This window comes from Tachypleus tridentatus, chromosome 4 (assembly GCF_004210375.1).
Source record: "Tachypleus tridentatus isolate NWPU-2018 chromosome 4, ASM421037v1, whole genome shotgun sequence".
NCBI classification, from domain to species: domain Eukaryota; kingdom Metazoa; phylum Arthropoda; class Merostomata; order Xiphosura; family Limulidae; genus Tachypleus; species Tachypleus tridentatus.
The window spans coordinates 35,879,620-35,892,132 of record NC_134828.1 but is presented as its reverse complement, the minus strand read 5'-3'; the positions used below and the strand labels follow the sequence as shown (position 1 = coordinate 35,892,132).

The 12,513-nt window shown below is 36.3% G+C and overlaps 1 protein-coding gene across 6 annotated transcripts in view; it reads left to right on the top strand.

Annotated features, from left to right (window-relative positions):
• LOC143248835 (latrophilin Cirl-like) overlaps positions 1-10,816 on the top strand; it is a 185,156-nt gene extending 174,340 nt beyond the window's left edge. For 5 of the 6 annotated variants that reach the window (XM_076497664.1, XM_076497665.1, XM_076497661.1 and 2 more), the window contains exons 15-20: positions 318-711; positions 5,938-6,041; positions 6,283-6,451; positions 6,830-6,982; positions 8,642-8,711; positions 8,932-10,816. In XM_076497664.1, the coding sequence (XP_076353779.1) occupies positions 318-711; positions 5,938-6,041; positions 6,283-6,451; positions 6,830-6,982; positions 8,642-8,711; positions 8,932-9,800 (1,759 nt within the window). In that variant the 3' untranslated portion in view covers positions 9,801-10,816. Of the gene's footprint in view, positions 1-317; positions 712-5,937; positions 6,042-6,282; positions 6,452-6,829; positions 7,029-8,641; positions 8,712-8,931 lie in introns of all 6 variants that reach the window. The other variant, XM_076497666.1, reaches the window with a different exon arrangement.
• The last annotated feature ends 1,697 nt before the right edge of the window (positions 10,817-12,513 follow it).

Below are 12,513 nucleotides of genomic sequence, written 5' to 3'. Positions count from 1 at the left end.
ATAGCAATCTAAACTTATAAACCGTATACAGGTCTCCCACTGGTTGCAAAATTCATATTTCTTATATATGTTCAAATACAGTTATGAGATTAATAACTTTCTTTAAGAAGTTGGTGGTGGAAATCAAACATCGTCTTTTTTTCTATTTATATGAATAACATTTATGTATTTATATGTATAACATTTACGTATTCATGTATATGACATTTATGTGTTTATATGTATGACATTTACGTATTCATATGTATGACATTTACACGAAAGCTATTTATCATACTCTACCAGCATATTCGTATAATATTTCCTTTTCATTCTAGCAATCTAAAAGGAGACGTTTTCACGATACGGAAGAATTTATTATTTTGCCTCTTTGTGGCTGAAGTTATTATTCTTACCGGCATAGCCCAGACAGCGAATAGAATTATATGCGGTGTCGTAGCCGGATTTCTTCATTACGCTCTTCTTGAAGTTTTTACGTGGTCTCTACTCGGAATTTTTCACTTGTTTATGGTCGTGCTTGATGTGTTTGATGTGTCCACCTTCCGAGGAAGTTGGTATTGTGGCTTCGGTTACAGTATTCCAGCTGCGATTGTTGGCATCAGTGCTGCTATAGACCCAGGAAGTTTTGGCCAGGGTGTTAACTTCTGTTGGTTGAAATACAGAAATTTCTATATAATGAGTTTTGCAGGACCAGCGGGAACAAGCGTACTGGTAAGCCAGACGTGATTAGATATTACAACTAATAATAATGCATCCTTCACATAATTCTTATTATTTCACGTCTCTAGAAATCGAGAAAAGGAGTCGAAAACGTATCCACATTTTTAACGTACACATGAACTATGGTGAATGAACCTACAAACCAGGAAAACATCTATACTAACATTTCATACAACAGGTTAACTATACATGCACTGTTACATCATTTGCGATGCTCCAACAGTATTCAAATAATCATGACATCTACGACAAAATGTTCAACATGCTACTATACAACGTTCAACTCTGATTCGATGGAAAGCGAGTTGTGATCTGTTCTTTTAATACGTCAGCGGTTGGGGTTTTTATTTTTAGACATTTTCCAATATTATCTAAAAGTAACAATAGAAATGTTATAATCTATATACAGAAACTGCATAATTTAAGGGACGGGTACATTTTATTTGGGACAACCCTTTATATCAAATCTGGGCCACAATCACTCATAACATATTCAAAAATAGACCAAGTGTTGTTGTTTTTGTTTTGTCTGAATGGAAAATAAAATGTACTTTTCGGTAGCTTTGTTGTGAAGAAAAGTATAGTGTAATTTCTTTAATTAGGATATAGGTCAGGCGTGGTGTGACAGTCTGCATGTTACTAGTTCGAATCCCGTCATTGAACTTGCTCTCCTTTCACACGTGGAGTCATTATAAATGTGATGGTCATTCCAACATTTCGTAGCGCACGATTTTTCTGAGGTTGGTATTAACTAGTAGATTTCCCTCTAGTCTATCGTTGCTAAATGAAAGACGGCTGACACAGATTGACGTCTAGCTCAACGTGGACCTTTTGGTCGACGAAACCTGACCCTCCTGCGTATATAAACATCAATACCCAAACACTTTTAAGAGAGAGAGTGTGGAAAATTTCAACTTCATGATAGGCCTGGTCGTGACACTGTGGTTAGCAGCACCGAACTTTAAATCCGAGGATTCTTGCTAGTTCGCGACGTGCACATTTAGTGTGCTTATACGTATGACAGTAACTCCCCTGTATTCAATCAAACAAGAATAACACAGGAGCTTACCTGTAATGTATGAATTCATAACCAAATACAAATATGTGCAGCTAAACCCTTGTGTAGCTTAGCGCGAAATTGTGAAACAAACTAAACTCGAAGTAAAGCGAAGTTATTTATTACTTTTGAACAATTTAAATGAGCGTCACTTAACATAGAAGCATTTTCAATATTTTTTATAATTATATTTAGTTAGTTATCACCATTAGATTCCATCTAGGAACATAGGGCCGCAATCGCTTGCGGATTCTTCAACAAGTATTTAAGTGAGTAGGTTGTTAGCCCACTGCACCGAGCCGTCCCTAATTTAGCAGTGTAAGACCAGAGGGAAGGCAGCTAGTCATCACCACCCACCGCCAACTCTTGGGCTACTCTTTTACCAACGAATAGTGGGATTGACCTTCACATTATAACGCACCCACGGCTGGGAGGGCGAGCATGTTTGGCGCGACGCGGGCCCGAACCCGCGACCCTCGTATTACGAGTCGCACGCCTTACGCGCTTGGCCATGCCAGGCCCATATTTACATATAAAATATAATAATTTATGAATATGCAAACTTTAAAAAGTGTTTAAAAATAATAATCTACAAATTACTCAGACGATCAAAGGTGAAAACTTGCAGATAAAGAGAGTCGGGTATGATAAGTAGTTAGCATGAGGAGCTGTATATCGAAAAGTCCAATGTTTGAGCAACATACTGTAAAACACATTTCGCACTTTCAGCCGTGGGGGCGTTATAATGCGACCGCCAATCCCACTATTTGTTGGTAAAAGAGTAGCTCAAGAGTTGGCGGTGGGTGGTGATGACTCTCTGCCTTCCCTGTGGTCTTACACTGCTGAATTAGGGACGGCTAGCGCAGATAGCCCTCGCTTAGCTTTGCGCGAAATACAAACCAAACCACTTTTCGGTTAAGTGTGTTTTACAATTTCGCACAAAGCTACTCAAGAGCTATCTGCGCTAGCTTTCCCTAATTTAGCAGTGTAAGGATAGAGGAAAGGCAGCTAGTCATTACCACTCACTGCCAACTCCTGGGCTTCTTTTTTATCAAAGAATGGTAGGATTGACCGTCACATTATAATACTCCTCAACTGAAAGGGCGTGCATGTTTGGTGTGAAGGGTATTCGATCTTGCGACCCTCAGATTCCGAGTCGAGCGCCCTAACCACCTGGCCATACCGGTCCTATTCGGTTAAGAATAGCCGCATAGGCAGAGTTATCGCCGTCTGGTGCTTTTTCCAATCTCTTGAAATTCAGCATTTGAAAATATGGGGTGTTTGTGCTTGACCTTCAGTGGCCTCTGACGTGACTCGGTTAGGTCATGTATCGTATAAAGTGTCTTTCACGTTAAAAAACCAGTACCTATACTACAAAACACAGTTCTCTTCTCTGCCTCTAATCAGCAGAAAGTCTAAGAACTGGTAAGTTTTGAGTGAATAACAGCTCTTAAAACTAGATTATTTCATGTCAGAATTCTCTTTGATATTCTGTTTCCATACACAGGAAGCTTAGGGAAGAAAATACCAAAATCATTTTAGTGTGCGTGAGAGAATAAAGTTCATAACTAAACTAGAGCTTACAGAAACAACACTGACCGTATAACTCCACAAAATTGTTTTATTAATTATTACGCGTTTCGTTTTACCGTTTCTTCGATTGTCATACAAGAGTTAAAGTTCTTACCCTTGAACTACCCATTTTGTTTTAACTTTGCGAATACCCCGAATAAACTGTAAAGAAAAAAGCAAGCGCAGAATTATAGAAACAAATGACTTTTGAAGTTATAAAATCGTTCTTATGGTTCGCTTTCTATTGGCACAAAATATCTTCATGTTGTACTAGTCGAGCATAGAGTATCGGCTCAGCATGGCCAGGTGGTTAAGGCACTCGACTGGTAATCTGAGGATCGCGGGTTTGAATCCCCGTCACACCAAAAATGCTTACTCTTTCAGCCGTGGGGGTTATAATGTGACGGTCAATCCCGCTATTCGTTGGTAAAAGAGTAGCCCAAGAGTTGGCGGTGGTTGGTGATGCCTAACTACCTTCCTTCTAATCTTACACTAATAGCCCTTGTGTAGCTTTGCGCGAATTTCGAAAAACAAACCAACAAACAATAGAGTAACATAAGAGTCTGCATGAATGATGTCAACTAACTATCTTCCTTTTAGTCTGTCAGCTTAAAACTGCAAAAGGCTAACGAGGGTATCTCTTGTGTAGCTTTGCGAGAGCGTCCAAACTAATACGTATATATGTTTCCCTAAAACTATCACATAGATTTCGTATGTCCTCCTACCACCTGGTGTCAATGGACCCATTATTTAATTAATAAAATACGATGGAGGAAGAAAAAAAAAAGAGATAAACATAATTATAAATACGCTCAATAATTCAGTTATACTGAATTTATTTCACCGTTTTATCTATTTACTTATTGAACTCAGATCATAAATCCATGGTTAAAAACTTGTGAAAAAAATTGCTTTCCGCTGTGACTCGGAAGTGTTTAACACAGAGATTTTTTCGGAATGACTGCAGTTCAACCCAAGTATATAGCTACTCTAAAAAAAAAAAAAAAAAGGAACCATCTGCGTCCAGAATTAGTGAGAAAAAGCTATTATTGTTCCAAATACTTTTCCACAAAATATTTAATTGCATTGACGTGTTTGAAACATAATTGGTATACAAAACCGGTCACGCCACTCCACTGGAAATTCAATTTATTTGTAAAGGAATGCATGTTGCTATCTATTAGTTGAATCTTTTTTTTTTTATCACTATATCTAGTTCGTAAAAGCTTATTCTCCCATTTAAGCATTTCTTTATGAACCACCGCCAGGTATTTATCAGATAGATTATTTTAAAGTAAATTCTGTCTTGTTAGAGAAGCTATAATTTATAAAATGTTTTTACGACATTTGAAAACGATTTATCTTTGAACATTTAAAAATTAGCTTCTGTTCGCTTAGATATTGTTTTTGTTTTTGCTGTAGCTTTCTTAAATGAAAGTCCCACGGTTGGACAGCGGTAAGACTACGGATTTGCAACGCTAAGATCAGGGGTTCGATTCCCCTCGGTGGACTCAGCAGGCAGCCCAATATGACTTTGCTATAAGAAAAACACACAAACACACTTAGATGAAAACTTTTATTTTTTTAGAATTTTAGTGTAAGATGCACAAAAGGCTATGAACTAATAGTCTAGACTCTAGAAAGAAGGTACCTTTTAAACAACTCCCATCGCCAGCTTTTGGGCTGCTCTTGTCTAATCGAATATGAAATTCGACCCAAAGTGTGGAACCCGTTTTCGCAGTAATTGGTTGCGAACGGCCTTAAATTTTCAGACTCGTGTTTCGGGCACACTAACCACTAGAACACGCTGGGACTTGTCAAGTAGTTCAAAAACCTTGCATTTTACCTTAATAAAGAAAATTCCTTGTTTCTTTTTAAATTTCGCAGAAAGCTACACGAAAGCTATCTGTGCTAGCTGTCCCTAATTTAGCAATGCAATACAAAACGAAAGGCAGCTAGTCATCACCACTCGCTGTCAACTCTTAGACTACTCTTTTACTAACGAATAGATGAATTAATTGTTACATTATAACTCCCACAGATGAAAGATCGAGTATATTTGATGGGACGGGGTTCGACCCTCAGACTGTGAGTCAAGCGCCCTAATCATTTGGCCATGTCGAGCCTTTTAAGACATTATATCCTACTTTTGTGCACAACAAAGTCACTGAAAAACATACTTTATAGAATTTTTTATTTTTTTCCTATATTTCTTTCAAGACAAATAAACACTTGGTTTAGGCTTAAGAAGGATATGGATAAACGTGGCTCGAAATCACATTTTTAAAGAAGTGAAAAACTTATGGACAGTTTCATAGTCTATAAACACTGACTATCAAATTTTACTGTACTCATGGTAAATATCCTAGTAAGATATACTATTTCAGCATTTACAGGAAATCTAAGAAAATGTCGTTATTAGGTCTTCTCAGTTCAAACGCAGACGTGAATAATATAGTGTTAAAGTCCTAGTTAATATTATCATTTTTATTTTTATTTTTATAATAAAAACAATCCTTTACCAGAAAAATTAACGCAATAAAATTCTGGATTAATTTATTCATATTTTTCTTTTTTATTTCTATCAGGCATCGGTTGTTCTTTTGATTTTTATTTATCACCGCATCTCCAGACGGTCGGATACATCAGTGGATGCTAAAAATAAAGAAGGCGTTAAAAGCAGTTTGCTTAGGTAGGAATCATTTCATTTTAGTCTAAGCATGTCAGGTTATTTTTAATTTCAATCCCATGCATAGGTTAAAACTACTTAAAATATTTTAAACTAAATTTTATATTTTTTGTGTTAATTTGAAAATCCTCTTTTTTGTCTTTGAAGTTTCGTAATAAAACATTGTTATATTTTCTGAGAATATTTTGAAATTTCATCTGCTAGATAAGTTTTTGATAACTTGACACTTTTATATATTTTTTAGGTCTTGGAGTGACAGCTCTTTGTGCGTTCTAATTATGCTAAGCCTAACGTGGGCCTCATGTCTCTGGTACCTTTATGATGCCTCGACAATAACAATGTATATATTTACTGTCAGCAACAGTCTTCAAGGCGTTCTACTGTTCATTTTTTATTGCATTAGGGAGACACAGGTTAGCAAAGAATTGTTGAAAACATAATTTTCGATATAGTTATTGAACTTGAACTTGTAAATGATACCCTAATATAGCGCCCTCTATAGAACGACTCTTAGATGTAAGTTGTTTTTTGTAATTTATGAGTTAATATGGATTTAAAATAATATTTAAAGCACTCAATTCATTACTTTTGCGATAATTACTTCAAACGCCAATCTATTGTTCTTTTTAGAAATTTATAGTACTTCTATATTAAAATACAAATAATATATATTTCTTACCGATCATCTGGCTAGTAATAAAATTGAAATGTTTCAGTTACGCTGTTGATATGGAAACTGGCGACACTACTAGTTTCAAGTTAATTTCTAAACGCTTCATTTCTTCCTGGAGGTCCGGAAAACTCTATGTGAAACACTACGCTCTGTCCCCTGGCTACAGTCCTGTTTTCCCAACCTCAAGCCTGCTGCCAGCCCGCCGAGCCAGTACGTTTATACCAACGGCATGATGAACTCATCCCTGCCGTCCGTCTCCGGCCATGAAAGTGTGGGTAACCTCGTCCTTCCAACTCCCGTTTCTTCTCTTTCCGCAGGTACATGAACCGATGGATAAGCCCCTGTTTTGTTGTACAGATATGTCTCCACACCCTCATTCACACCAAGTTTATGAAGCATGACATCGTTTCTCTCCTGCTTGACTATTCTGTCAAAACAACTCGCTGTCTATGCTCTATACAGCTTCCTATTCACAAACGTGAGACTAACCTGTGTAACCTTAACCTTCGAAATGCCTAGTAATACAGTATTACCGCGAAGAAATTTTGTCTTTTTTTAACGGCTGTACTGTTTTAGGCTGTAGTCTCGCAATACGTCACGCATCTCTAAAGGTATTTGCATAACTGATTTCTTGGCTGTAGGAAACTCCTTTAATTATTGAAGAACAAAACTAAATCGAACCCTTGAATCGAACTCGCAGTTTTCTCTGCCAGTCTTCTATAACATGATTCCAGCGTGAAGCAGTATGTTTGTTATTTTTATATGCCAAGCACGGATATTCCATTTGGTTGACAAGCAGCTAATTAGTTAAAGTGCACAATGACTTATCTGAGCTGTGCCTGCCTGTTGAATCGACCCCCCAATTTTAGTTTATTAGCTTGTAGTTGAGTCACTGAAAGTATAGATACCTCCCTCCAATAAGCTGTAGTGTATATGCTGCTATAACCTCAGATCGTTTGAATAATTTTAAGTCCAATTTTGCGTATGTAAACAATTATTCAAAACTTTTCAAATGTGCTCCAAAATCTTAAATCTTTCTTGACACGTAGGCCTATTTGTAGGCTAAATGTCTCTGATTAGAAAATACTGTGGACAAACAGTTGTAGTCATTTTCTTTAGTTGTTTTATGAACTTTCCATCACTCTTTTGTAATTCATGTCTTACACTGTTTCTTTTCCCTGGTTTTACTAAGATTTTAAATATGTTTGCTATGTAAATATTATTGGAGTAAAACGGTTCCTAGTTTTAGAGAAGAAAAACTTATCATTCAATGGCTTTAGGAATTAGATTACAGTATAAAACTTATAATACTGCGCTTTCCAAAATAGTTTGGTTACTGTAATAGGATCGTGCACACATTTTAAGCTTACTTAGACTTAAGAAATTATAAATTACGTAATAATAAAGTTATTTAAATTTAGAAATTTTATAATAATGACAAAACTGTCTTAGCAATTAAACTTTAATGATTACACAATGTACATTGGATGTTATCAATAGTTTTGTTTTTCTTTAGATATTGTTACTGTTTAGTAACTATATATATATGTACATATATCACAATACAGTTACTAAGAAATAGGAACCCGTGTGATCTGTACGAGGCAAATCCGACTGTCTCCTGATGGGCCAGTGATTAGCTCTAAAAACTTCAGTTCTTATATCATTAAATTCGGGGATCGATTCCCAAGGCGGACAAAGCTTAAAAAGTCCATTGTGCAGCTTTGCGCTTAAGTAACACCACAAAACTCAATAAATAACAGCTATTAGTTTTAAACGTTCTCTTTTTTAGGTATTCTACATAGTAATGGTTGTAGAATAAACTTTTAACAATGAATATATTAACTTGTAGCGTTGCATTATTTGAAATAGATGTCTGAAGTAGATATGATATGAAATGAACTTTGTTTTTCTTTTTGGTTTCGTGTAGTTAGCCCTACCGTCATGGAGATTTCGGAGTTGCCCAACAACTACAGAAACCAGGAATTTCATCAAACTAGGTGATCTTTTACTATAATGTCCAATCAATAATTTCTCGTGTTGGATAGGAGAACGTTTAATTTTTTTATATAAATATTCTAGCATAGCGGGTTTGTCGAAGTATTACGATTACCTTAATAACACGTGACTAGTTTCATAAGTAGAAAAAGATAACACTTGAAGTAAAACTACTATTTTGGAATACTACTGTATTAACACAAAGTTTACATTGTCTTCAAGATCACCAATTTACGCCCAACGAGGATGTCCCAGCTGATGACGACAGTGGTGTTAAAGACATCGAAGAAGCTAACAACGTCCCAACCAGTGAATCGGACAATGTATCCGAATCTACAGACCAAGCTGTTTGTCCGCCTTTGCTTTTGACTGCTACACAGTCTCTGGCTATAAAGACACCTTCAAATGGAGTGGGAGATTGGATGTCAGTTTCTTCTCGTTGTTGTGGGGCATGTGGGTCGTGTATAAAAAGCCAGTCTTTGTTGTTTTCACCAGATTTCAAAAAGTGCTTAGGGAACTATCGCGTAAATTATAGCGTGGAGCATATTTATGAAACGATCGACAGCGATTCACTTGTTAGTCGCTGTAGTTCACAGTCATGCACGTCGGAAGAAAACGATTCGAACCCGTTTCAGTCTCAGATCTGCATTAAGGAGAGTTTTTCGTCCAACGACGAATCTCGCGCCGTCAGCAGCCGAGGAAACGGTGAAAGCGTTCTCGATCATGCCGTACTGCATTTATCTCAGCTGACAGTTAATGCTACTGCGAACTTTAGCCACTGTAAAACGGTCCCTCTAGACAGAAGTAACGTTTTTGGTGTTTTTGCACACGCAAGAAATTCACCGAGAACTAATAACCTCCCTTCTCAACAGCAGTTTGTAGACCTTGGATGTGTTAGAGAACAGGATTTTCGGAAAGAAGATTATATTAATGACCCTGTTGCACTGAAAAGTGATAATATTTGCTGTCATGATGTATCGACATATCCTCTTTTAACTGAAGACGCAGTAAGAAGGCAAAACCAGGAAACCTCCCCTGATACTATTTGTGAACCAATCCCGAAAGAAAATAGCTATTCGTTTCGAATTTGATCATGTTCTTTTATTATTCTGTCAAGAGCTAGTCAAATGTCTGTGTACTTGGCGACTTGGGTTCCGTGGGAGTGGCATAGTTGTTGTAAATAAATTATTAACCTATCTATTATCTTAATGTTAGTCAGCTTTATAATGGAATATTAAGTAACAACATGAAACTTTAGATATTTTGGTACATTATATACAAGAATTCTCTGAATATCCTTCCTGGCCTTGTGATATGGTGGAAATAGAAAGGAAACAAGTAAACTCACTCTCGTTTCTTTTTCCAACATTGCTCAGAAAACAGTTTTATTTTTGTCATCGTAATTTAGGTTCAATATTTCTTTTTGAAAAATGTCAAGTTGATGATCCAAGAGCTTTGGTTATTCTAAAATAATTAAAAATTAGTGTTTGTTTGTTTATAAAAAAAATAACTGTGGAGTGTTAATACTATAGGCCCTCAGAGGCTCTCCTTGACAAACAAATACGCCAAGTATTTAAGGTGCCATAAGAGCATTCTGAATGAAATGTTTTTTATTAAATATTTGTAACCTTTTGTTGGACTATCAGAAAACATTCTTTTAAAATTTGACCACCGCGCTTATCCACCAGGCACGTTTCAAACCATGTTGGTAAATCAACAACACCAATAAAGAGTCTGCTCTCTAATTCTGTCCTTTATAAATACCTCGTTGGTAAAAACATTAAACACGTGTCGGCCCTGCAACAAATGCCAATGTTTCATTAAAAAAACAAACACACACAGTAAAGATAAATTTTGTGATTCAAATTAATCTGTTAACGGTTTGTTATTGAAATGGAAGCTAATTTTCAACTCGCCTCAGAATAATTTGACGAAATTTTATTTAACGTTTGTGAAGTGAGTTGTTTGACACAACATTGTTTGTTTAGCGTGACCGACTGGAAGTCGTGACAAACTGCAATCTAATTTCTAAATCACACAGTTCGCTCTTTACCATAAGTGTGGTTGATGTATATTGTGTATAAGGAAATAAATAATTTGCAAGTATCGTTGTGTTTAGATTTCTGACGTTCCTTAGAATAAGTACTTTCTTATCACATAAAAGCAGCGCATTCTTTGATAAACTGATGAATTATAACTATTTACAACTCGTAATGACGAGAAACCCGTTTGAAGTAAAAATGTATCTCAAGACGGCTGGTATGGATATTAAATCTTTTATTAAAATAAAGTAGAGAACAACGTTTCGATATTCTTAGGTCAACTTTTCTACTTTATTTTGATAAAAGTTTTAATACCCGTACTAGCTGTCTTGAGACACGTTGTTTATAATTGTTTTCTGGGTCTTAATGTCAGTAATTTCAAGTGAGACAAATGAAAATTCTAACAAACAGTAACTGAAATTTACTAAAACTGTGGCATTTTTTAAAAGACTATCTATACAACTCTGATATTATAAATTTAAATAAACATTTTTAACGTTATGAATAAATTCCCAACATTGCGACCAACTACAAGTTATTCTTGTATACTGGAAAATCCAGCTACTGTTTGGTTTGGTTTGAATTTCGCGCAAAGCTACTCGAGAGCTATCTACACTAGCCGTCCCTAATTTAACAGTGTAAGACTAGAGGGGAGGCAGCTAATCATTACCGCCCACCGCCAACTCTTGGGCTACTCTTTTACCAACGAATAGTGAGATTGACTTTCACATTATAACGCCCCCATGGCTGAGAGGGCGAACATGTTTGGTGTGACGAGAATTCGAACCCACGACTTCAGATTACGAGTCGAATGCCTTAACCACCTGGTCATGCCGGGGTCATGGTTAACGTTCTACAGTTAATATTATCACATATTTCTCCGTGGTGAGTGAATTGTATCATACATGACTGGTCTCGATTGTGGTTATTTTATACTGGTTTTCCATATCTGGTGTACACTTACAGGATCTTAAAGATGGTGTAGCGCTTTCTATAAAGAAGATAAACGAAGAAATAAAAGTCAAAAGCGTTCAAATAAGAAAGCACTCGATCTGTAGATTTTATAATTTATATTCTATTAATACACTGTAGAAGGCAGTTTTTTGTGTAGTGAAAAATTCCTAATATACAACGTATTTAACAGTTGAAACCATCAGACTGTCAAACATTTTATAAGGCCACATTCTACTTCAACGTGGTTCTTATCTTGTGAGGGTCTTACTTGGTACAATCTGCATTTTACTAATTTTTGATGTGATCTGTACAACCAACAATTCCATCTTTTTCTATGAAAAGATAACATATTAAATTCTGAATTCTGAAAAGTTTCTGTACAAATTCTCTTGTAAAGTGGGCATGGCCAGGTGAGTTAAGGCGTTCGACTCGTAATCCGAGGGTCGCAGGTTCAAATTCCCGTCGCATCAAACATGTTCGCTCTTTCATCTGTGGGGGCGTTATAACGTTTCGGGCAATCCCACTGTTAATTGGTAAAAGAGTAGTCTAAGAGTTGGCGGTGGGTGCTAATGACTAGCTGCCTTCCCTCTAGGCTTACACTGCTAAATTAGTGTCGACTAGCACAGATAGCCCTTCAAAAAAATTTAAAAAAGAAACAAAACAATATCTGGTAAATAAAGGCTAACTACATAAACGTATTTTTAGTCATTATTATACCAGTTCCCGTTTCTGTACTCTAGCTTTGACAGAAATTTTAAGAGATGTGTGTATGGTGAATATTTCTTTTTGGGAGTCGAAACCTGACAAT